The following is a 23967-nucleotide window of genomic DNA, read 5'->3' as shown; positions in this document are numbered from 1 at the left end:
AGAGGGCCCTTCCTGTCCATCTTCAGAGTCCTGCGCTTCACCATTGAAGAAGCATCAGCACTCGAAGCCAGACCTGCGCCTCCGTGGGAATCAGGTGAGCGTTACAGAACGCGAAGCCTACCCACAATTTCCCACCCGGGCGCTATGGAGACTTCCGAGACTGACCAGCTGGCCCAGCTTTTGGGGGAATTACGGGCAGAGGTGCACTCAGCCCGCCAGGAGACTAACGCTCTCAAAAGAGAACTGATCTTATCTAAGGAAAGAACTGATGACCTAGCCAAAAGGTTATTACAGGCCCAGGCAGGGCACACTCCTTTACCTAATTCCGGAGACATTTCCACATCAATGGGTTTGAGTAACCCGGTACAAATTAATCTACCTGGACACATGCCTTTGGCCCCGCCTGAACGTTTTGCGGGGGATCCCAAGAAATATGCCGTCTTTATGAACCAATGTCGTTTACACTTTCTATGCAGACCCGGAGCCTTCCCTAACGACCAGACCAAGGTAGCCTTTATACTATCTTACCTCAGTGGCAGTGCTGCCGATTGGTCTATTCCATTGGTAAATCAGGATGATCCCATTCTCCAGGATTTTCAGGGCTTCCAGGCCAGCATGGAAAGATTGTTCGCTCGACACTCTCAAGGACAGGCCCTTGATAACGAACTGCTATCCTTACGACAAGGTAATCAGGATCTTCTGTCCTACATCGTCACCTTTAACAGACTGGTTGTGGAAACTGGATGGCCAGAAAGTAAAAGGATCACATTGTTTCATCGAGGTCTGCGCGGAGAGCTTAAGGATGTTCTAGCTCAGATAGTAAACCCACCCCAGGTCTGCGCAGACTACATTGACTTGGTGGTTCAACTTGATCACAGACTTCAAAATAGAAAAGCAGATCGGTTCAAGTATGAAAACCGAGCACCGATCAAAACCCACGCTACCTCCAAGAGTACCGACGTATCTGAACCTATGCAAATCGGTGGTGTTAAAGGACCATTAACGCAGAAAGAACGAGAGAGAAGGCGGCAAATGCACCTTTGTCTGTATTGCGGGACTTCCGGTCACTTTCTTCGAAATTGTCCAGTTAAACCACTTAAGAAGGTGGTTGGAGCTACTGATAACGAATTAGTGACACCTGATTCGGGAAACGACCTAGCCCGGCAAGCGTAGGGGTCCGCTTGCCGAGCTTGAAAACTAACTCTTTGACCTCGCATTTCGTCATGCCAATGGTGCTCGTGGACCCAAAACAGCCTCAGCAGGTGCATGCTATAAAAGCATACATCGACAGTGGAGCTATTGGAAATTACATAGACCGTGAATTGGCTTCCAGGATTAAGCTTCCTCTCCGCCCGAAAGTAACCCAAGATGTCATTACTACAGTAGATGGAACCGAAATAGCCTCAGGGCCTGTAACGCATTCCACTGTTGAAGTGACACTGGTGGGTCAGGATGGACATCGGGAAGCAATCGTGTTTGATGTGATCAAGGCCCCACAATTTCAAGTAATTCTTGAAATTCCTTGGTTAGAAACACATAATCCCAGAATTGACTGGCGAGCAAAGAAGATAAGTTTTCCTGATTGTGAACCAACTTGTTATCCAAGAAATCCAGCTATGGGTCTAGCCACAGCAACTTCCACCCCTGTACAGCTACCGTTGGAATACCAAGAATTCCAAGACGTTTTTCAGAAAGAACAGGCTAACACGTTACCTCCCCATCGGTCTTATGATTGCCAGATCGATCTGGTACCCAATGCTCAACTACCTTGTAGTAGGATTTATGCTCTTACGGAACCTGAGAACCTGCATTTGCGTCAGTATTTAGATCAGTACCTAGCCAATGGTTTTATTCGCCCGTCCAAGTCTCCTGTCTCTTCAGCTCTGTTCTTCGTGCCAAAAAAAGAAGGCGACCTTAGAACGTGTATAGACTATCGCGCCCTAAATCAAATAACGATTAAGAATCGTTATCCTCTGCCCTTGATCCCTGAGCTTATCGACCAGGTGAAAGACGCTTGTGTGTACACCAAGTTAGATCTCCGAGGAGCTTATCACCTGGTGGGCATAAAAGAAGGCGACGAATGGAAGACTGCATTCCGCACCAAATTTGGGCTCTTCGAATATCAGGTGATGCCCTTCGGTTTGTGCAATGCACCTGCCGCCTTTCAGTACTTTATGAATGATGTTCTTCGGGAACTTATCGATGTCTGCGTCATTGTTTACATTGACGACATCCTGGTGTACTCTTCTTCAGAATCTGATCACAGAAAACATGTTAGGGCAGTTCTTGAGAAACTGCGCCAGCACAGACTATTTGCAAAACTCGAAAAATGTGTTTTTCATACCACAGAAGTTGAGTTTCTCGGATTCATCCTGACACCTCAAGGAGTCCGAATGGACTCGCGAAAGGTGGACGCCATCCTCAAATGGCCATCTCCAAGCTCGGTGAAGGGAGTTCAGAGCATGCTCGGCTTTGCCAATTTCTATCGAAGATTCATCCCGGAATTTTCCCGAACAGTCCAACCCATCACCGCTCTCCTAAAGAAAAACGCTTCGAATGGACTCTTGAGGCCGAACAAGCCTTCCAGGACCTGAAAACCAAATTCACCTCTGCACCTGTATTGAAGCACCCTCACCCAGATCTCCCGTACTTAATGGAAACCGATGCTTCCAGTTCGGCCATGGGAGCTGTCCTGTCGCAAAGAGACCCAAAAACTAACCAACTACACCCGGTGGCCTTTTGGTCGAGAAAATTTTCTCCTCCTGAAATCAACTACGCAATTACCGATAAAGAGTTACTGGCCATCAAATCTGCTTTCAAGGCTTGGCGTCACTCCCTTCTTGGGGCAAGACACACCATCACCGTAATTACGGACCACAGAAACTTACAGTATTTAAAGACGGCCAAAGCTCAATCTTCACGACAACTCCGATGGGCTCTATTCTTTGCGGAATTTGATTTTGTAATTACCTATCGCCCTGGCTGCAAGAATGGAAAAGCAGACGCCTTATCCCGGATTGGTATGGAAGAATCTAATTCGAGCTTAGAACCTGTGCCCATCATACCTGAGCAAAGAATCTTAGGCTTAACTTCATTGCAATCTATTGAGGATATCCAAACGCAAGTAAAACAACTTCTAGACTCTTCAACCTTACTGGAATGGAGTCAAAAGGGTCCTCATTACACCATTAAGGATGACTTACCCTACTTCCAGGAGCGGTTGTTTCTGCCAAGTAAAGAATTGCAAGAACCTGTTATTGCCCATCATCATGAATCTTTAATGGAAGGACACCCTGGTATCGCTAAAACGGAGGAAAAAATCAAACGCCACTTCTGGTGGCCTTCTTGGAGAAAAGACATAAAGTCTTTTGTACTGTCTTGTGGAATTTGCGCCCAAAACAAGGCTCAAAAGAAAAGGCCAGCCGGCCTACTTCAACCCTTGGATATTCCACCGGCACCATGGCACACCCTGTCAATGGACTTTATAACAGATCTGCCTCCTTGTGCTGGTTACAACACAATCCTTGTAATTGTGGACCTATTCTCCAAAATGGCCCACTTTATCCCTTTAAAGGGTTTGCCTTCAGCTTCCACCTTGGCCAAGGAATTCCTGGAGAATATAGTTCGCATACATGGTTTCCCTTCCATTTTAGTCTCGGATCGTGGAAGTCAATTTATCTCACATTTTTGGAAGAAGTGTTGCCAACTAGCACAAATAGAGGTGCGGTTATCCACCAGCCACCACCCTCAGACCGACGGACAAACCGAGAGAACCAATCAGACTCTCGAGCAATATCTTCGGTGCATGTTACACCAATCCGAGTTAAATTGGAAAGACATCCTTTGGATCACAGAATATGCATACAACAATTCAGTGCATTCTGGAACCGGACAAACCCCCTTTTATACTTTGTATGGTCACCATCCTCGGACCTCTGATCTAGATCCACCTCTGACCCTGGAAATGCCCGCAGTAAATCATCTGCATTCCACAATAACCCGAGCCTTCAAAGAAGCTGCAACTCATTTACAGCAAGCCAAGAAAAAGTATAAAGAAAACGCTGATTTGCACCGAAGTAAAACTCCTCCTTACCAAGTAGGAGACCAGGTATGGCTAGCAACTAAACATTTACCCCTCAAGGGCCCGCGAACCTTCAATCCCAGATTCATAGGACCTTATCCCATCAAAGCTATAATTAACCCAGTGGCCTTTAAACTGGATCTACCGTCCAACATGCGTATTCATCCAGTTTTTCATGCATCACTTTTGAAGCCAGTACAACCAGGAATCCGATTGTCCAAGCCTCCAGATCCAGTTCAAATTGAAGGGGAATTAGAATTCGAAGTTAAAGACATTTTAGACTCCAAGGTGGTAAAGTCGAAACTCTTCTATCTTGTTGACTGGAAGGGATATGGACCTCAGGAGAGATCGTGGGAGCCTAGTAACCTTGTCCATGCACCTCGATTAGTACAAAGGTTTCACCGGAGATTTCCGAACAAGCCCAAACCCCCGGAGGGAAGAACCTTGGGAGGGGCCTTGAGGGGGGGTACTGTCATGATGCCAACCTCCAAGGAGCCAGGTCCGACCCAGCAACCCCAGAGGCAGGCATCATTTCCCCCAAGGGAGTGCCAGCGGGCCCAAGCTGGGGCCCTTTGGACGCAGCTAAGGCGCCAGGCTCATGTTGGACCTCTGTCCTGGCGCCCTAGGCGCCAGGCTCATAAAGCTAGACATGTGTTCAAGTGCTTTAATGTGCACTTACCATGCTGCCACATCCAGGCCCTCTTGAGGCCTGAATAAGAACTACTTTACCTGTGGGACTACTTTCCACCCGGGTGTGGTCGGGGAAGGACACATACCTGATCGGAGGAAGGATACACACTTGGAACTTCTTCCAAAGCTATTTAAACCACACCCGATCAGCAACTCACGCTTCGTGTTGTTCTGCTCCTCGCAGCTGGACACTCACCGTGTCAGCTCCTGCATCTGGACTTCAGCCACGCCTGTCAGCATCCTGGGTCACCTGCATAGGAAGACAAGAGACCTACCAGCTAATCTGCACCACGGAGACATCACCGACGATCCTGAAAGGGAAGACATCATTTTTTAAAAGCATTTCGTTACGATCGCTGCAGCGCTGCATTTCACTCACCTTTCCTGGGTTCCTCCATCTTCAGCAGCGATCATCCGAATACACAGCCACTTTCCAGAGCCTAGAGAAAAAGACAAGAATAAGAGGTGAGAGAAGGAAGGGAATAGGAAAAGCTCAGTTTCCTTCTAAGACTTACCTGTTGGGTCATTCCCATTTCATTTCGGGTCTTGCTGCTTCCAAGCAGGACCCCGGCCCCTATGGGGAAAAGACATCAACATCAGCGCTTTGTTGCAAGAAGTCTCCAAAGGAATCTTCATTCATCACCTGAAAAAAGACAATGAACATTATTATTTAAAGCTTGAACTTTTGAACTTGCAACAGAACTTTTACAGCGCCTTACCAGTATTATCAAGCTTACCTGAACTCCCATCCAACCTCAATCCAGTGAAGTAACTGGGTTCAACGCGCCCCTGCGTCAGAAGCAGGATGGAGAGCTCGTCCTTTCAGACCCTAAGGTGAGACTTCACGGGGAATCGTGGAAGGGTATCGTGGAGGGTTGGAAGAGAGTGGGAGGCTTGAGCATAACTCAGTCAGTAGGTAATACTCCCTTTTCACGCACAGGGGAATATTCCTGCGAGCCGGAGAAGCCAGAGTAGAGGGCCCTTCCTGTCTATCTTCAGAGTCCTGCGCTTCACCATTGAAGAAGCATCAGCACTCAAAGCCAGACCTGCGCCTCCGTGGGAATCAGGTGAGCGTTACAACCATGTGCTTGCAGGAGGAATGTCTCCTTCCAAAGATCCATTCCCCATTTTTAGGTCCCAATCTTTAAAGAAAGATCCCCAAATGTTTCCATTTGAGGGGATGGCTTTGTGTTTCCTTGCTCCTTTCCCTTTCCCACTTTCAACACATTGGGAATTTAGGTCCCCTGCCACCAAAACATATGCGTCAGGGTGGGACAATTTTATTTCAGTCAGCACACTAGATAAGGCATCCAGAAATATGGCAAGCTTTAAAGATGCCGGATTCCAGTATAAGTTTACTGCTACTATTTGTTTCGACCCCTTAGATGTGGCAACCACACATTTTACTGCCAAGATCCCCTCTTGTTCGTTTGAGATTATTGTCACCTCATTACAGCGAGTGGCATTACAAGCAAGTAGCAGCCTACCCTTTGGCCTTCCTTTCCCCACTGTTGTTGCGGCTTGTGTAGTTATTATAAAGCCCTCTAGCTCTGGTGCGTTAACTAACCATGTCTCCTGTAGGAGAATTGGGTAATTCTTGCCAAATATCTCTGATCTCATATTTAGGTTCCTAAAGGAGCTAGAGCCACGCGTGTTCCAACTTGCCACCCTCATACTCTCCCAACTAAAGACATGTCTCACCCACGCCCAGTTTCTGACAGACCTGTGTTATAATCTCCAGCAGAGGCGCCCACATTGTCTGTTTGTCCCCCTCGATTCTACCATGTGCAACAGCTGACATTTCCTTTACTTGGGTGTTTATTTTGCCTCCTTCCTTTGTTTCCTCCTGTCCTTCTTCCCCAACCCTGATGTCTGAGGGCATGTCTTCATGTATGGTTATCCCTTGTTTTTGTAAAGGGCCTGCTGCATCTAAGATTGCCTTTGCCCCTATTTTGGATGTAAACCCGACTTCCACTAAATGGGTCGCCTGTCGCTCTGGGAATGTAACATACTCAATATCATTTGATGAAAAGAGGTATAAATCTGGTATTTTTTTTAAAGAGCATCAAGAGTGACCCTCTATTTAAGTATTTACAATTCATTTTGTCTTTGTGTCCTATAAGCCAAAGCCGCGGGGCTGCAAAAGGATTTGTTTTATCGGGTGATGTATCTCTTTCTGTCCTTTTGTTTTGCTCCCCCTCCTTTCTGGATCCAGTGACTCTGATTTACTTGTTCTGACGGAGTATTCTGTGTTGAGTCTTCTACCACTAAGGGCGATGTTAACAGCTCTTCTTGATCCCGAGTTGGTGGTAGGCTCTCACTAGTTTTTTCAACTCTTTTAGTCAGGGCTTCTACTGGTTTCGTTGTTTTTTTCTGTCCTTGGAGAAATATTGGAGCTATTTTAAAGCAGGAGCTCCAAAGTGGGGCAGTTTTGTTGAGGCCTGTTTGGCTCTGGGGAGAAAGATTGGAGCCCACTTTATTGATTTCCCCGCAATCAATGGCGGAAGGATGCCCACCACTGGGCCTGTTGCGTTCTCCAGATTTTTGCTGTCTGTTGGCTCTGTTTGTATTCCTACTGTTTTATTAGAGACGTTTTGGGTGTCGGATCTTGATTTGGCGGTTAGCTTCTTCTTGATCTTTCCCGGCTCCTGCCCTTCACGCGCCTCCATCTCCATTTCTGAGTGCAGTTTCTCTCCTTTATCCTTCTTCTCTTTATTTGGGTTTTTTGATGCGTTGGCTAAGTTATTAATGAACTTGTTTGTATCAGCATTTTTTGATTTTTTTGCCTTCATGTTTTTGGATTTCTTTTCTTGTCTAGAGTTCTGTTGGGATTTATGTCTTGCATTTTTTTGTTTCTTTTTTCTCACCCTCCTCCTCCTTTGAGATGGTTGACCTGCACTTTCCTCTGCAGGGCTCCCTTCCTCCTCAACCATGCTTTGTTTCTGGGAAGGGTCTTCTTCTATACAGATCACCTCGTCTTGTATGTTAGCCTCTGCCAGCTGTGCTAAACGGCAGAACTCTTCCATCACTGATGAGGATAGTGGAGTATCATCCCATGTGGAGGGGGATCGATCTTTGGAGGGATCACCCAATGAGGGCTGCTCAGGACCCTTGATGTTTCCCTGGGTCTGAATGAAGTTTTGTAACATTAAATTGGTTTCTTTTCTTTCCAAACTTATATTCTGAAGCATAGACTTGATATCCGCTATCTCTGATTTTTGTGAAGCTAGAACTCCTGCCAGTGATGTTATTGATGGTAGAATTGCACTGTTTATGGCGTTGGTAAATCCCACTATTGAGGCTTCAAACAAGTCAAAATCTTTAGATATTTCCAACAATATTCCAGTATGTACTTGGATGTCTCCCTTTGTTGCCTCAAATACCCCCACCAAGGAATTTAGAACAAAGTTCAAAGCTGTTAAAGTTATCTCGCTAGCCATGAGTTCCTCTGCTGGTGGTCTTCTCAAAGGGGGCTGATCGTGTGCGTTTGGTGGAGGGCTCAAAGTCGAATGATCCCTTGATTCTCTTCTCGTATTTTCTGTTGCATTCAGAAGAGAGCCAGAATCTGGAATGTTATGTGGTAAAATGGCAGACAAATTGCTGCCTTCTGAAAGGTCTAGGTTTTCAATTTGGAGGGTGGTGTTTCCCATCCCTTCTACAGATTAGCCTTTAGGAAGCAAGGGGGTTTGTAAACCCTCTCCGCCATTGAGAAGGTTCCTATGACCTCTTGACTTAAAATATTGGTCTATAGTCCCCTTGATGTTTGTGGTTGTGAGTGTATAGTCCTTTCCTCGTTTGAGCGTAGATACCAAGGAGGAAACTGTATTTCCTGAGTCCTCTCTTCCATTATGATATGTTATAACGGGATTATGAATTTGTACATGAGTGAGCCCAGTCTGACCAGTGGGAATACTCGTTTGCAAATCATGCCTGATATCATCATGCTGTAATGGAGCATTGTGACTTAACGAGATCTCCCCCTCCTGGACAGTATGTGGTTCTACCAATGGTCCACTTCTCAAATTGTATCTCATTGACATGGTAGATTCACAATTGCTTTAAGTAGAATGGTATCAAATGTAAGTGCCTGACGGGATCAAAGGGGTCAAGGCCCCAACAGTCTCCCGTGTTCTCTAAAATGGAGCTGAATTTAACCTGCAGGTCTTTGGACCTGTCACAGGCATATTTCAAGGTCTCTTTCCTCACCCCAGCCCTTTTTTTTTGTTGTTGTTGGTATTATTGGGTTTTTATATTCCGTAGTATTGTCAATGTACTTTTGATCAAGGGGAGTTGTATCATATGAAACTTACTTGGTTCTCCAGGGACACCAACTTGTGGCCGGGTATTTGCCGGTGTCTATGGCCCAGGACCAGTCAACCAGCCAAACAGCCTAACAGCACCAGCCCTTCTGCCACCAGGGCTTACGCAGCGAGTGTGGTTTGGCCAGCAATTTATGTTCAGATGCTGTCACGTGATACGTCACGTGCGTGTGATGAGCCCCGCCTCCTCCAGGGAGCAGAGAGCAGCAAGAGCTCCTGCTCGCAATGCTGCTGGGCTCACAGTGTTGAAAACAGCCTTCACAAACGCTCGATTCCCAAAGCGCAATTTCACTGGTAGCAGGTACTCCTGATGATCTCGAATCTCTGCATTCACCAGCTTCTGCTTCCCTTGGTCGAACACAAGAGGGGGAGGCGGAGAGAGCTGACAGGGAGGCGAGAAAGTCTATCTGAAACCCCTGAACTGTCTGTAACACCCATGGATCCGAGGTGAGCTCCCTCCACCGATGAAGAAACCTTGCTAACCTCTCCATTGTGATCCTCTCTGGGGATAGAAGGAAGTGTGTGATTCTCGAGCAGCGGAAGAGTGATGGGCTCCACGGGAGGCGTACTGCTGTGGGCGGGCAGAACCCCTATAAGAGGAACGGCCGGAAGAGTGGGCCTCGTCCAGGCCCTGTCAAAAATCTTAGGGGCAAACACCTTCCTTATGTTAGACTGAGCCTTACCCAGGGCCGTAAAGGTGTGGACATATTCTGAGAGGTCCTTAATAAACCTGTCGCCAAACAGATTACCCTGGGCCTTGGGACCGGCTTCCCCCTCTGCCATATCCTGCAATTTAGGGTTGATGCGCATGAGGAGAGCCTTGCACCCTCTCTAGATATGCTTGCATTAGCATTGCCGAGCAGGCAGAATGAGCGCTGCACCCAACCTCTAAGTGCCTGAACATCAAGCTTCCTCCGCCATCTCAAAAATGTGAGTCAGGGGTCTCAGCAGATCTAAAAGCTTATCTTGAGAACCCTGGAGGACCTTGTCAACCCTTTTTTTCGGATCCTTCCCCTTTTGTGACAAGAAAGCCACCATAGACTGGTCTATATCCGGAGTCGAGGCCACCTTATCGGGAATGACAGGTCGAGGACACTCAGAGCTTAACTTAGTTCTGTCCTCCTTGGGGCGCGACTTCCTGTTCCGATGACTGTTCCGATGATGCAGGAAAGAGGAAACCGCTGCCGAAGGGCGCCAGTCCGCCGACCCTGGATGTTGGATGAGAGAGGGGTCGAAAAACTGTCCCTGGGCCCCTTGGGATAACTTTACCGGGGACCCCTCCCTCTTACGCCTCTTTGGTGGGGAATCAGAATCCTCCGACAAATCAGTCGAGGATAAGGGAGTAGAAGTAATAGGACCCAGAGCAGTGGGCTGAGAAAGACCTTCCCCAAGCTAACGTTTTAACACCCTAACAGGGGAATTAGAAGGAGAGGGAGAATTAGGAATAGGGCTTAGTTACCCTTGCAAATGTTTAGATTTAGCCATACACTTTCTATGTGCTACAGAGGGACCTGGTTCAGGATTGGGGTGAAAATCCAATATCTTATTTATGAGCCTATCGAAAGCCAAAGCCAAAGTTGAATTCAAATTGAGCAGGGCAGAGTCCATAGGGTCCCTAATAGCCCTTATGACAGACTGGGTGGCCCCAGGGAGCTTTCCCCCAACCCCTTCATTGCAGATTCTTCCACTGACCTATCCGTTTTCTTAGCAGCCCTAACCTGGCTGCTAGCGTCAGCCAAAGGTACCCCCTCTGACTCTTTGGACTGCATAGCTCCCCACACCCACAGAAAACAGCAACCACAAGGGTGAAGCAGACTGCAGAGCACCAGGGCGCACCCAGCACCAACAGCACCAAAATACAAACACAGGGAACAATGACTAGCAATGGGCAAAACTACCCAACTAGAGGTCACAGGCCAAGCAGGCCACCAATCAGTCCACTATGGACCACAAACAAATACAAGACTAAACTGGAAACCAAGCAGGGTAATGGCCCAAAGGACCGTGAGAAACCGCATTCTTTTGCAGAAAAAACGTGTGTATAAAAGGCAACGTTCTGTGAAAGAATGTTTTATTATTGCGAGCAAACCATGTGCTTTCCGCCAAGTAGGTGACCGCTGCCCTAAAACAAACAAAACCCACGGTCCTACTGAGCCATGGAAGAAAGAATGAGACGCTGAAGGCGTTGATACGGTCGCCGTGCAGGCGAACTAATGAGAAAAACAGGGCGTGGCCTGGGCGCAATCAAATTCAATAGTAGCAGAAGTTGCTATTGGATAGGCATATCCCTCTATAAATGCCAGAAGAAGGTGCCAATCCCACGTGTTGTTTGTATTAACAGTTTTTTTCTCAAGCACATGGCTGTAGTCATCTTTGTGAGCTATAGCTATGAATAACCTACATGAGGATTGTCTGAAGTCCCCACTATAGAAGTCACTGTGTCCATTCACTTTCCTAGATTTAATCCAGTGGTCGAAGTGTACGAAAAGAAGTAGTGGAACTATGTTCCCTGATGGTCTGGCCCTCTCCCCACAATGCCCATCCCTGCGCCCCCTCACACACACAATCCAAACCCCCAAACAAACACGCATGCTATTTATGGGAATGTGCAGTGCACTGAAGTGCAAGCATCAACTTCATCCTACACTTTTATTTTAAAACTAAACAATTCCAGAACAGTTTTTTTTTTTAATAAAAGTATAGGAACAGTGAAACGTAAAAATAAAAAGTATAGGAGCACCGCTCCCGACCGCCCCCACCCACTTCGACCTCTGATTTAATCTTTGTTCTCACTAAACATGTGTTTTTAACTCTGCCGGTGTACAGCTTTTCTTTTATCATTGAGTGAACATATTGTGCTCATGAGCTAGAACAGTTAATTCCGATAAAACTGGTGTCTGTGAAACCGACATCGCAATTCTAAATGGAGCTGATCCATTAGTGGTTGCTCAACCCTTAGCTCTTTTAATGGCCATCCACGCCCCCTCCCCCCTCGACCCCCAGCAGGCTTTATCTATAAAGAATAATCTTGATTCGTAAATATTGTCCTCCTAAAATAAGAGGATTTGCTATGAAATTATTTGTGCACATATTCAATTATGGATTTTAAAATTAAAACAAATCATTGGGTTCCAAGGAGATCTGCCGTTGCCAAAAATGCAAATGGTACTTTTAGTATCAGTCATTCATTATTCATGGAAAAGAACTGAAGCATGAAACACTTGGTCAGCGTTAAAACACTTTCTGCAAATAATGTCCCCTTCAAAAGGCATGAAGTGAAACATTCATTACTCGGGACCTGTAAAGCATAATCTGATGTTTTTTTTTCTTTTCCCCTGTGTGCTTCAAGGCTGGTTCTTTCCTCTGTCTCTGACTACTTTGCAGCCATGTTTACCAGTGATGTAAGGGAAGCCAGGCAAGAGGAAATCAAGATGGAGGGCGTGGATCCAAATGCACTCTGGGCATTAGTTCAGTATGCCTACACAGGTAATACTCATCACCATGGCAGTACTATACCAAATATTCTCGTGAACAAGATTCGTAATGCTTAATACAGCAATGCAGTTACACAATCGAATACTGACCTAGCCCTAAACATCTGCTTTACTTGTGATCACAGTTTTTTAAAGGCAGTCCCCTGTTATGTGTTTTGGCTGTGAATAATAGACATTTATGTTTTTTCAAAGTTTTCTGGAGTATGAACTAGGTTTCAGATGGTGTAATGGAGCTCTAAATGCCGTTAACTGGTTGTCAATAATACATTTCCATGAACACGTGCATACATGGCTTGCATGTATGAGCAGTAATGTTGGGTTTTTAAGGCAGAAATACACATTTTGTCCACATGATGAAGTTGCAGATTTCTCGGCAGGATTACTGCATATAATGATTACTTTTATCGCATGTGTAATACTTGCAATCCATCTTATTATTAGAATAGAGCTGGTAGCACGTTAACGGATGCAGAGTCGCTGAATTACATTCCAGTAAATCCACATTCATAATTTTACAGTTGTCTTTTATTTTGCCATTTCCACCTTCGTTTTGACTATGGAAATAGATTGTGTACAGTAGTGGATAATGTTACTATAAGTTTTGTATATTGCATAAAGGTGTCTAAATTTAACCTTTTGCACATTGGGTTGAAAGGGGGGAGAAGATGAGCACCTTCCCGCATGGGTGTCCTCATGCAGAGATTTGGTGCCAGAGGGACGTAAAGATATGGAGGCAGAGTATTTAGTGAGAGCAAGTTGTAGATAGCATGGTCCCCGTCCCCAGACAACCTTGTGGATGAGGCAGAGGGATTTGAATTTGATCCTTGCAGCAGCCAGGAGCCAGTGGAGAGTTTTTAGGGCTGGAGAGATGCAGTCCCTGGGCTTAAGGCCAAGGATAAGTCTTGCAGCCCTATTCTGGATTAGTTGGAGGGGTTGTAGAGAAGAAGAGGGTAGATTAAGGAAAAGGCTATTGCAGTAGTCTAGCCAAAATAGAACCAGAGCTCTAGAGACAGTGAGCTTCTGTGTGAAAGTGAGGAAAGGAAGAATTCCTTTGAGGACGTGGAGTTGAAAGTGGGTCTTCTTGGCAAGGTCCTGAATGTGAGGGATGAAGGAAAGAAAGGAGTCGAAGATGACTCCAAGGTTTCTGGCCTCAGATGAAGGAGAAGGGGCAGAGCCCATAGAAGATAGCCGGAGTGAGGGACAGAAAGAGGGAGCAGAGGTCCCAATAGGGATGATCTCAGTCTTGCTGGCGTTGAGACAGAGATCATTGGAAGTACACCAGGACTGGATGGCAGATAGGCAGTCAGGAATGAAATAGGAAGTGAGAAGAGGATCAGGGGGAAGTGTGAAGAAAGGTTGTGTGTCATCTGCATAACACTGTAAGTTTGGGGAGAAGGAGGAAATGATGTGTGCAAGCCGAGCAAGGTAGTTGTGAAAGGTTGGGTCCCTGGGGGATGCTGCAGGTGGAGATAGAGGTGGGGAGGAGAAAGAGCCCATAAAAACCGCGACAGACGGTCACTGAAGAAGGATGTCAGCCAGTCCAGTGCCCGCTACCGAGACATCTAGGGTATCGTGGAGCCGTTATATGAGGATGGAGTGGTTAACCGTATCAAATGCAGAGGAGAGATCAAGTAGAATGAAAACAGACAGAGTTGGAGTCAAGAGATGCGAGCAGTTCCTCGTGGGTGTTCAGAAGAGCAGTTTCCGTGCCTGGGGGCCTGGGAGGGAAGAGGTGAAGAGGAGACTGCAGAGGGGTTAGCTAGTTCCCTGCAGATTTTAAAGAGTTTGGCCGTGTTGTTGGATGCACCAGAGAAGCAAGCCAGAATGTGGGCCCTTTTCTTGGTGCGGATGGAGAGTCTGTATTGCCTTTGGAGCAGGCAACAGGCCACTTTGTCAGAGGGGGAGCCTGAGGTAAGCCACTTCCGTTTTGCAGCTCTGCACTTGCGTTTAAGGTCTGCTTAAGGTCCTAACAGGTGTTGCGCTTAGAGGCATGTTTCAGGCAGATCCTCATGGCTGGGGCAAGAGTGTCAAGGGTATTATAATGGCAAGTTGGAGGTTGCTGAAAGCCGTGTCAAAGGTAGAGTCTGGAGTGGGGAGATAGGGGCGGATGAAGGTAGATGCAAAGGCAGCAACTGACACTCGTTTTATCGGATGGATTTTCGTGAACGAGGTTGGCAGGGCTGGTGGAGGTGCAATTACATGGCCAAGACGACCCAGGTGAGCGGAAAGGAGAGAGTGGTCTGACTAGGGGAGTGGGGTGATCAGTGGTGAGGAGAGTGAAAGATCCATGTGGATAAAGGCATCAAGAGTGTGTCCAGCCTAGTGGGTAGGGCCAGAAGGGAGAATGGAGAGGGAGAGTGAGGTGCCGAGATCATGGGAGAGAATGGATGCCGTGAGTGAAGAGTCACGGTGGATGTTAAAATCACCCATGAGACACCATACCCAGCCCGGGAAGGTTACACGGGTGCTTTGTAGCGGGCTTGGAGAGGATAGTTCAGCTCTTCAAGGGGTGCACTTTCATCTCAATAGTGGACTTAGAAGAAGCCTTGGGCATAGACAAACTCTCTGTATTCCTGTTCTTGCAGCTAAAAGGGGCACTCACAGACGCAAGGGTACGGGACAAGACTGGTAGAGAGCTCACCCCATTTGGGAAGTTGCTTGACAGGGGCACGATGATGCAAGGGTTAATTTCGGCCATGTACGGAGCTTTGGTTGGGGCGAGAGGTGGGACCACAGAGAACTTGAGAGGGCGATGGGAAAGGGACATGGGGGTGGAAATTGATGAGTCCCTCTGGAACAGGCTTTGCAGGGGCGTTCACAAGACATCACTATCATGCCAGTACAGACAGCACACGATCAAGCTCCTCCATAGATGGCAGTATGACCTGGTCAGACTGTCTAGGATGTTTCCCGATGTTAGTCCACAGTGTTGGAGGGGCTGTGAAGGGAGGGTGGATTACCAGCACATGTGGTGGGCTTGCCTAGGATACATGTCTTCTGGGATGAGGTCCTTAGCTGGGTCAGAAACCAGGAGGGAATACCTAGAGATAAAAAAAAACCTTCTGGTTTTGTTTGGGATGGAGGAGGAGGAGGGGAATACTGCAGGCTTCTGGAAATGACAGCAGCATTACTGCTGGCCGCCAGAGCATGCATCGCCACTAAATGGAAAAACAAATATATACCCAGTAAGTGAGAATGGGTCAATGTGGCCAAGAGTATTTACTTGATGCAAAGATTTACGGCAGGGCTCCATGGAAAGCTGGGGCCGACAGAGATGGAATGGTACCCCTTCACTGTCAGATACTTGACACCGGACATGCAGACAGGGTGAAGGGAGGTGGATCCCACAGGGATTGGAGTTGAAGTAGGGAACTGGAATGAAGTGGAGCAACTGAGCAGTTCCGGTACCTCTCAGAGGGTGATTATGGAGTAATGGGGTAGATGCGGGCTAAGGGGGCCTAAATGTAGGCTGCACAACGGACTAGGCCTGTAACCTGAAGAATGAAGGCGCACAGAATACCAGTGGGGAGGTGGGGTGGGCGGGGGTGTAAGTGGTGGAATTGGTGTTTTTTTTTCTATTGGTTGATGTTTCATGTTCTCTGTGTTCTGAAACAACAAAGTTGTAACACTGTAACATTATGTTCTCCTGCACAATAAAATTAAATGTGCAAAAAAGAATCGCCCACGAGAAGGAGTTTAGTGGTGGTTGTGAGGAGAGAGTATGAGAAATCAGCCCATTTAGAGAGGAACAGGGTCGTAGAGCCAGGTGGTCTGTAGATAGTGGCAATGGTCACAGAGGTGGGAGAGATGAACAACTTGCAAACCAGGCTTTCGAAGGACGGGTAGGGCTGGGTGGGTATGAGGGAAGAAGGGACCCGCTCATGGAAGATAAGAGCAACCCCACCGCCTGCACAGTTAGTGTGAGGCTTGGAGATTATCTTACAGGCCTCGGGGAGAATGGAGTCAAAAGCAGTGACTGAACTGGCCTTGAACCACGTCTCAGTAAGGATATCGAGGTCAAGGTCTTCAAGAAGGAGGCCGATGTCGGCAGAGTGTTTGATTGCAGAACGAGCATTGAGCAGGGCTAGATGCAAGAGATCCCTGCCTTTGAAGGTTTTCCGAGGCGGGGTACAGGGGCCTGGTACACCAGTCGGAGGGGGGGAGACAGAGAAAGTGGAAGAATGAGTAACAGGAGTAGGGAGGAAGTTAATGAGGGAAGGCAGATGCCGGTCAAAGAGGAGGAGGTTGGATTGATGACCGTGAACCAGGATAGTGCCACTGTGATAGACATTAATGATACACCTGGATGATGCGAAGCCCGCCAAGAGGACTTCCCATTTGGTGCCACCATTACTGGGTGAGGATGTAAGAGGAGAGAGTAGAGATGAGATGAGGTGTCCATAGATCGGGAGAAGGGACAGAGAAGAGGATATCAGTAAAGATCTGTCTGGAAGTTGCGCTGACATGGGTGTCTGCGATGGGTAGGCCAGGGTTAGTGGCCAGGATATCTTTTTTGTGCTTTTTTCTTCCAGACTTTGTGAGAGAGGGAGGGTTGGTGATAGTATGTATAGCAGTTAAAAAAGATGGGGGAAATGGTGAGTGCCATAGTGGGGAGGAAAGGAGGAAGAAAGACGGGGGGCTGCACAGCACATTACGAATAGCTCATCCGATGACCTTGTCGCAGAGGGAAGCAAGAAACAGCTGCACTGGGCTAGCAATCTAAGCACACAAAGCATATGAAGGGCACCTAAATTCGATTTTGACACGAGGTACTCTGAAAACACAAAACACTAAATTGGCAGCACAGATGTAAGGGCACCTAGATTCGATTTGGATACAAGTTACTCTGAGAGCACATAAACCAAAATGGCAGTACAGCGTTTGAAAGGCAAAAAAGTGAAGTCGGTAGGACTAAGTGAGGTGAAGTAGGCAAGGAAGATAATGTTTTAGGCACACCGTGGTTCAAAGGTTGTTAGAGATTAGTGGAGAGGCAGTTCCCAATGCACAGTAATTTTTTTTTTTTGTGTTTTTATTGTTTTATTACAAACCTTTAACAAAGAATTTAGCAGAATTAAACATTAGACAAATCTTTTAAGACAAGGCAAACAAAAAAAATCAATACAATAATCAAATCGTTAAAACTAAATACAAATCAAATACCAAAGGGAAACACAGGAGCACATAATCTACGACTGACATCAAATCCAGCTTTCCCAAAGGTTCCCCATACGGATAGTCACACAATATCAGCATAAATCCTTTCTTTCTATACATCACTCCCATATTTCCCCAATTCCTTCACGTTCATCCAACGTAAAAGAGAAAACGGGACAGGGAATCCCAAGCCCTCCCTTTCGGGTGACATAAAACGACAAATGTGTTGTCCTTCATCCTGATCATGGTCATCATCCTTATCTTCCATTAAAACCTCAAGAAATGTAACCACAGCAAATACCAAGGGTAAATGATTACCCTGCAGGAATCTCTGCCACTATTCTTCCCTAGGCCATGTAGGAGCAAGTGCTATTTTATCCCCCAAAAACTGGGTGCGCCTAGCGGTCAAACCTAAGTAGGAGGTTAACAGGTGTTTCAAAGACTCAGTTTCTTCTAGAGATTTACAGAATCTACACCTCGTTTACTAGAGGGACAGCTCCTATCAAGCTAGCAGCACCTCTTTTGTGTGATAGAGGTTCAAACGGATTCTCAAGAAACCTGCCCTAATCACTGGACAAGGGCATATTTCAAGGTACGTGGGTATCACCTATAACGACTTGCACTCAAATGCATAGTCTTTCATCAGAGACAGCCCATTCCGCTTTGATTGAGTGAGTATCCGGTCCTGTCTAGTCAGTTTCTTTTTTACAGAGACAGGCTTGGATATCTGGGTTTCCACAGAGGAATCCATATCTTGCAGGATATTTATGCATTTCAGTTTCCATAATTTTCGATGGTCAGGGCCTAATGATAGAGGTTTGTCACCCAGAATGCTCAGTTGTGGAACTGCAAGAGAAAGAGGAAGCTTTTGCAGAATAAGGAAAGAGATTTCCACAAGCAGACAGAGTATGGAGATGGCAGGCCCAATGCAAATCTTATTCAGGACGCAGGAACACTTGTCGAAAGACATAATATTCGCTTCCAAAAAGCACCCTCTAATATCTCCCAAATACACCATGTCAAATTCAGAGTTGATTCAGATCCATACGTTATAATCGGGATCACCTTTTGGGTACAGAAGATAATCAGAGGGGCCAAAAAGAATTTTTCCAAACCTCCTATGCAGAATCAAACCTTGAGAGGTAAGGTTTTTGGTCTTCAATCTTAACATCTTTGCCCAGGGGCCTTTGGCTACACTTTGATTAATACAGACTCCCAGATAAGTGATAGAATCAACAAATTGCAAGGGATTGCAATTTAGATGCCACTTAGATGCTCGTATACGATTCCTTCCCAACTTCCCATTGAAAACCAGGATTTTTGTTTTTCCGACTTTGACTCTTAGTTTATTTAAGAACATACAAGAGTGTGAGGGAAAACTCAAAAGGTTTCACCTCAGAGTCGTTGCGCAGCCCTAATGCAGTTGAATGGAGCACATTTAAACTGTGTTGTATAACAAATAAACAAGCACACTGTGACAAGGGTAACCAAAAGTGTGGAGTCACAAAGAAAGTACTTGTGCGCTATTTATCACTACTCAATCCGTGAAGAATAGTATCAATCTCAAGGGTGTTAGCAGCAGTCCAATACCCACCAACCCATCCACATAGGCTGGCGTTAGATTAGCAGTAGTATATTGGGACGGGTAGGATTGCGCTTTGGCTGATTAACTTTTTGGACTTAACCACTTGTCACATTGCGCTTCACACCATCAAACTACAAAAAATCATCAACAATCTAGGTACAGTATTTTAATGAAGATATTTTTGAAGAACAGCCGACACATGTTTCGACACTTGGGTCATCTTCAAGGCTGAATAACAAACATCATTAACAAATAATAATTTCCATATTCAATAGATAACAGTAAATAAATTGTTGTTGAAATAAAGTGCAAAAGGGTGTTTAAATTATAAAATAAAAGACATACCAAGAAACAGGTTAGGGGCGAAGTACAGCAGTTGTGGATCAATGTAAGTACACAGTAGATATGAAAGAAAAAATGGACAATAATCAAAACAGGATTCATCAATACAGGTTAAGGTTAATACCCTATTGCCATCTCTGGACTAGTTATGACCAGCACCCCGTGGCACAACCACATGCGACTCCAGACACCAAAAAAGTTCAGGTGATAATCAATATTCTCAATGACCCAAAAACAATAGTTATGTAATTAAAGGAAGAATACCGGAATTACAACATTAACCACTAATTGGTGACAAAAGGCAGCTCTAAAAACCAGTTATATAGGATCACAAAATAATATAAAACGAAGTCAATCAGAGAGTAATAGGACACAACAGAATCACTTACCACACAAAACTACAAATCATCAGTTCAATGACGATATCCTATTAAGAAAAGAAATAAAATAGACCTCAATTCGGAGGCTTCAATGCGTACTGAGTCAAGTAATAGAGATTTTAAATAAAACCACTCACCGATTGTCTATGCTGAGTGGTTCCCGTCAATCAGGACATATTACGAGTAAAAGAAAACAAGATACAGGATGCCACATTGGCCAGCAAAATTATATAGCCTGAAAGATGACCAAAGTTAGTGAGATACTGTGGTATCACGGTGAGCAATAAGCAGATACTCACAAAGAGATAATTACTTACTCGACAAATCGAGTGAGAATCATATATACCAGGACAAATCCTATCTTCAGTGATCGAGAACATTCTGAAATAATAAATGCCGCCGGAGACGTCACAGGGGTGACGCCGATGGAAACGTTGACACGTTATGTCGCTGTGGTGACGTATTATGTCAACAAAGTGACGGTAGCAGAAAGAGAAGCTACCGCAGTCGCAGGCTATGACGTGTGGTGTCAACACAGTACCGAAAACAGTTCCAAAACCCGGCAGTTGTCGGAACACACTGCAAGATCGCGTGTTTGGACTCCTTAAGTACAATAAACATAGAATATCCAAATTACACTATAGAAAAATACGGTAAGTGCTGGCGGTTGGAGGCGCATCAGTGGTGCGCCACGGTGATGCCTGGCCACAATCAGACAGATGGCTTAATCAATGATGCGCACACCTAGGAAATACATTTAAAAAACGCAGAATTTAACGTTAATAGGTGAACTGGATTCACAAAAAAACATGCATCTCATGGTCTGAATTTAATCCACGTATGGTGCATCTGAGAAGACATATTAGTTTTGCTTCCATCTGCCGCAGTTGGAGCTGAAGATTCTTCATCCTCATGTTCTTTTGGAAGAATTATTCTTTATTTGCTGTAGCCATGAAGGTTTAGCCATTTTATTATCAAAGAATGATGGACTCACCCGTGACTTTATAGTAGGTGATCTCAGATAAGTGAATTTCGGTTTGGGTGTCAAATATGGCTCTAAATCCTTGTCGAGTCTCAGGATGTGCCAATGTTTAGCAACCATTTTGTACAACATAGAAGAATCAGCCGTAAATGGAGTGACCAAAGAGATATGGGGTGAAGAGTCTTTGAGTTTGGGCGCCTTGTTCAAAAGGTCCGGTTGAGTGACATTAGTGAATTTAGCATGGGCTACATTAATTACAGAGGCTTGATATCCTCTGTTAAGAAAACGTTGATTAATGATGTTACATTCCATATCAAAATCAATAGGGCGTGTGCAATTTCACCTGGCCCTGGTGAATTCTATACTAGCAGCACAAAGCAACCATCGACGAACTACCATTAACAATATCCCTACGGGGGAGTTCCACAGGGCCAGGCGAAATTGCACACGCCCTATTGATTTTGATATGGAATGTAACATCATTAATCAACGTTTTCTTAACAGAGGATATCAAGCCTCTGTAATTAATGTAGCCCATGCTAAATTCACTAATCTCACTCAACCGGACCTTTTGAACAAGGCGCCCAAACTCAAAGACTCTTCACCCCATATCTCTTTGGTCACTCCATTTACGGCTGATTCTTCTATGTTGTACAAAATGGTTGCTAAACATTGGCACATCCTGAGACTCGACAAGGATTTAGAGCCATATTTGACACCCAAACCGAAATTCACTTATCTGAGATCACCTACTATAAAGTCACGGGTGAGTCCATCATTCTTTGATAATAAAATGGCTAAACCTTCATGCTACAGCAACTTACGGGTTTTCGCAAATGTGGGAACTGCAATCAGTGTCCTTGGGCTTTTCCCAAGTGTGAAACCTTCACTGATAAATTTGGATCCATAGTGACTATCAAGGATTTCATTAATTGCAGGTCAACCCATGTGGTGTATGCCATTGTATGTGTCTGTGGCAGACTCTATGTGGGCAGTACCATTCGCCAGCTTAGAATTCGTATCAGAGAACACTTGGCCAGTCTCCGGATGTGTGAACCCAAATCTCCTCTAGCAATTCATTGGCAATTGGAGCATCAACTTGATTCAATCGCTGATTTGCGCTTTATTGGACTGTTGAAAGCACATAAGGGAAAAAGGGGCGGGAATCTTCAGCTCAAACTGCGGCAGATGGAAGCAAAACTAATATGTCTTCTCAGATGCACCACACGTGGATTAAATTCAGACCATGAGATGCATGTTTTTTTGTGAATCCAGTTCACCTATTAACGTTAATTCTGCGTTTTTTAAATGTATTTCCTAGGTGTGCGCATCATTGATTAAGCCATCTGTCTGATTGTGGCCAGGCATCACAGTGGCGCACCACTGATGCGCGTCCAACCGCCAGCACTTACCGTATTTTTCTATAGTGTAATTTGGATATTCTATGTTTATTGTACTTAAGGAGTCCAAACACGCGATCTTGCAGTGTGTTCCGGCAACTGCCGGGTTTTGGAACTGTTTGCGGTGCTCTGTTGACACCACACGTCATAGCCTGCGACTGCGGTAGCTTCTCTTTCTGCTACCGTCACTTTGTTGACATAATACTTCACCACAGCGACGTAACGTGTCAACGTTTCCGTCGGCGTCACCCCTGTGACGTCTCCGGCGGCATTTATTATTTCAGAACGTTCTCGATCACTGAAGGTAGGATTTGTCCTGGTATATATGATTCTCACTCGATTTGTCGAGTAAGTAATTATCTCTTTGTGAGTATCTGCTTATTGCTCACCGTGATGCCACAGTATCTCACTAACTTTGGTCATCTTTCAGGCTATATAATTTTGCTGGCCAATGTGGCATCCTGTATCTTGTTTTCTTTTACTCGTAATATGTCCTGATTGACGGGAACCACTCAGCATAGACAATCGGTGAGTGGTTTTATTTAAAATCTCTATTACTTGACTCAGTACGCATTGAAGCCTCCGAATTGAGGTCTATTTTATTTCTTTTCTTAATAGGATATCGTCATTGAACTGATGATTTGTAGTTTTGTGTGGTAAGTGATTCTGTTGTGTCCTATTACTCTCTGATTGACTTCGTTTTATATTATTTTGTGATCCTATATAACTGGTTTTTAGAGCTGCCTTTTGTCATCAATTAGTGGTTAATGTTGTAATTCCGTTATTCTTCCTTTAATTACATAACTATTGTTTTTGGGTCATTGAGAATATTGATTATCACCTGAACTTTTTTGGTGTCTGGAGTCGCATGTGGTTGTGCCACGGGGTGCTGGTCATAACTAGTCCAGAGATGGCAATAGGGTATTAACCTTAACCTGTATTGATGAATCCTGTTTTGATTATTGTCCATTTTTTCTTTCATATCTACTGTGTACTTACATTGATCCACAACTGCTGTACTTCGCCCCTAACCTGTTTCTTGGTATGTCTTTTATTTTATAATTTAAACACCCTTTTGCACTTTATTTCAACAACAATTTATTTACTGTTATCTATTGAATATGGAAATTATTATTTGTTAATGATGTTTGTTATTCAGCCTTGAAGACGACCCAAGTGTCGAAACATGTGTCGGCTGTTCTTCAAAAATATCTTCATTAAAATACTGTACCTAGATTGTTGATGATTTTTTGTAGTTTAATGGTGTGAAGCGCAATGTGACAAGTGGTTAAGTCCAAAAAGTTAATCAGCCAAAGTGCTAATTAGAACAATTTTTATGAAATGAATGCTTAGAACAGAACTGCCGACATGTGTTACGACCCTAAACAACGGGTCCTTTTCAAGGCAAAACTGTAATCATAACAAACACAAATATGTTGATATTGCATCATATCATAAGATCATGTGGAAGGAAGATAGTATTGAAATATGGATATATGGAGAACAAAATTAATCAAAGACCGGAATAGATGGGGGCCTG

The 23967-nt window shown here is 45.1% G+C and overlaps 1 protein-coding gene across 4 annotated transcripts in view; it reads left to right on the top strand.

Annotated features, from left to right (window-relative positions):
* Positions 1-23967, top strand: part of KLHL5 (kelch like family member 5) — a 1021700-nt gene that overhangs the window by 515825 nt on the left and 481908 nt on the right. For all 4 annotated transcript variants that reach the window (XM_069631792.1, XM_069631790.1, XM_069631791.1 and 1 more), the window contains one exon: positions 12440-12576. In XM_069631792.1, the coding sequence (XP_069487893.1) occupies positions 12440-12576 (137 nt within the window). The remainder of the gene's footprint in view (positions 1-12439; positions 12577-23967) is intronic.

Source organism: Ambystoma mexicanum, chromosome 6q (genome assembly GCF_040938575.1).
Source record: "Ambystoma mexicanum isolate Mex_15411 chromosome 6q, UKY_AmexF1_1, whole genome shotgun sequence".
In the NCBI taxonomy this organism is placed as follows: domain Eukaryota; kingdom Metazoa; phylum Chordata; class Amphibia; order Caudata; family Ambystomatidae; genus Ambystoma; species Ambystoma mexicanum.
Note: the sequence above shows the minus strand (reverse complement) of the source record. Positions and strands in the feature narration are given on the sequence as shown.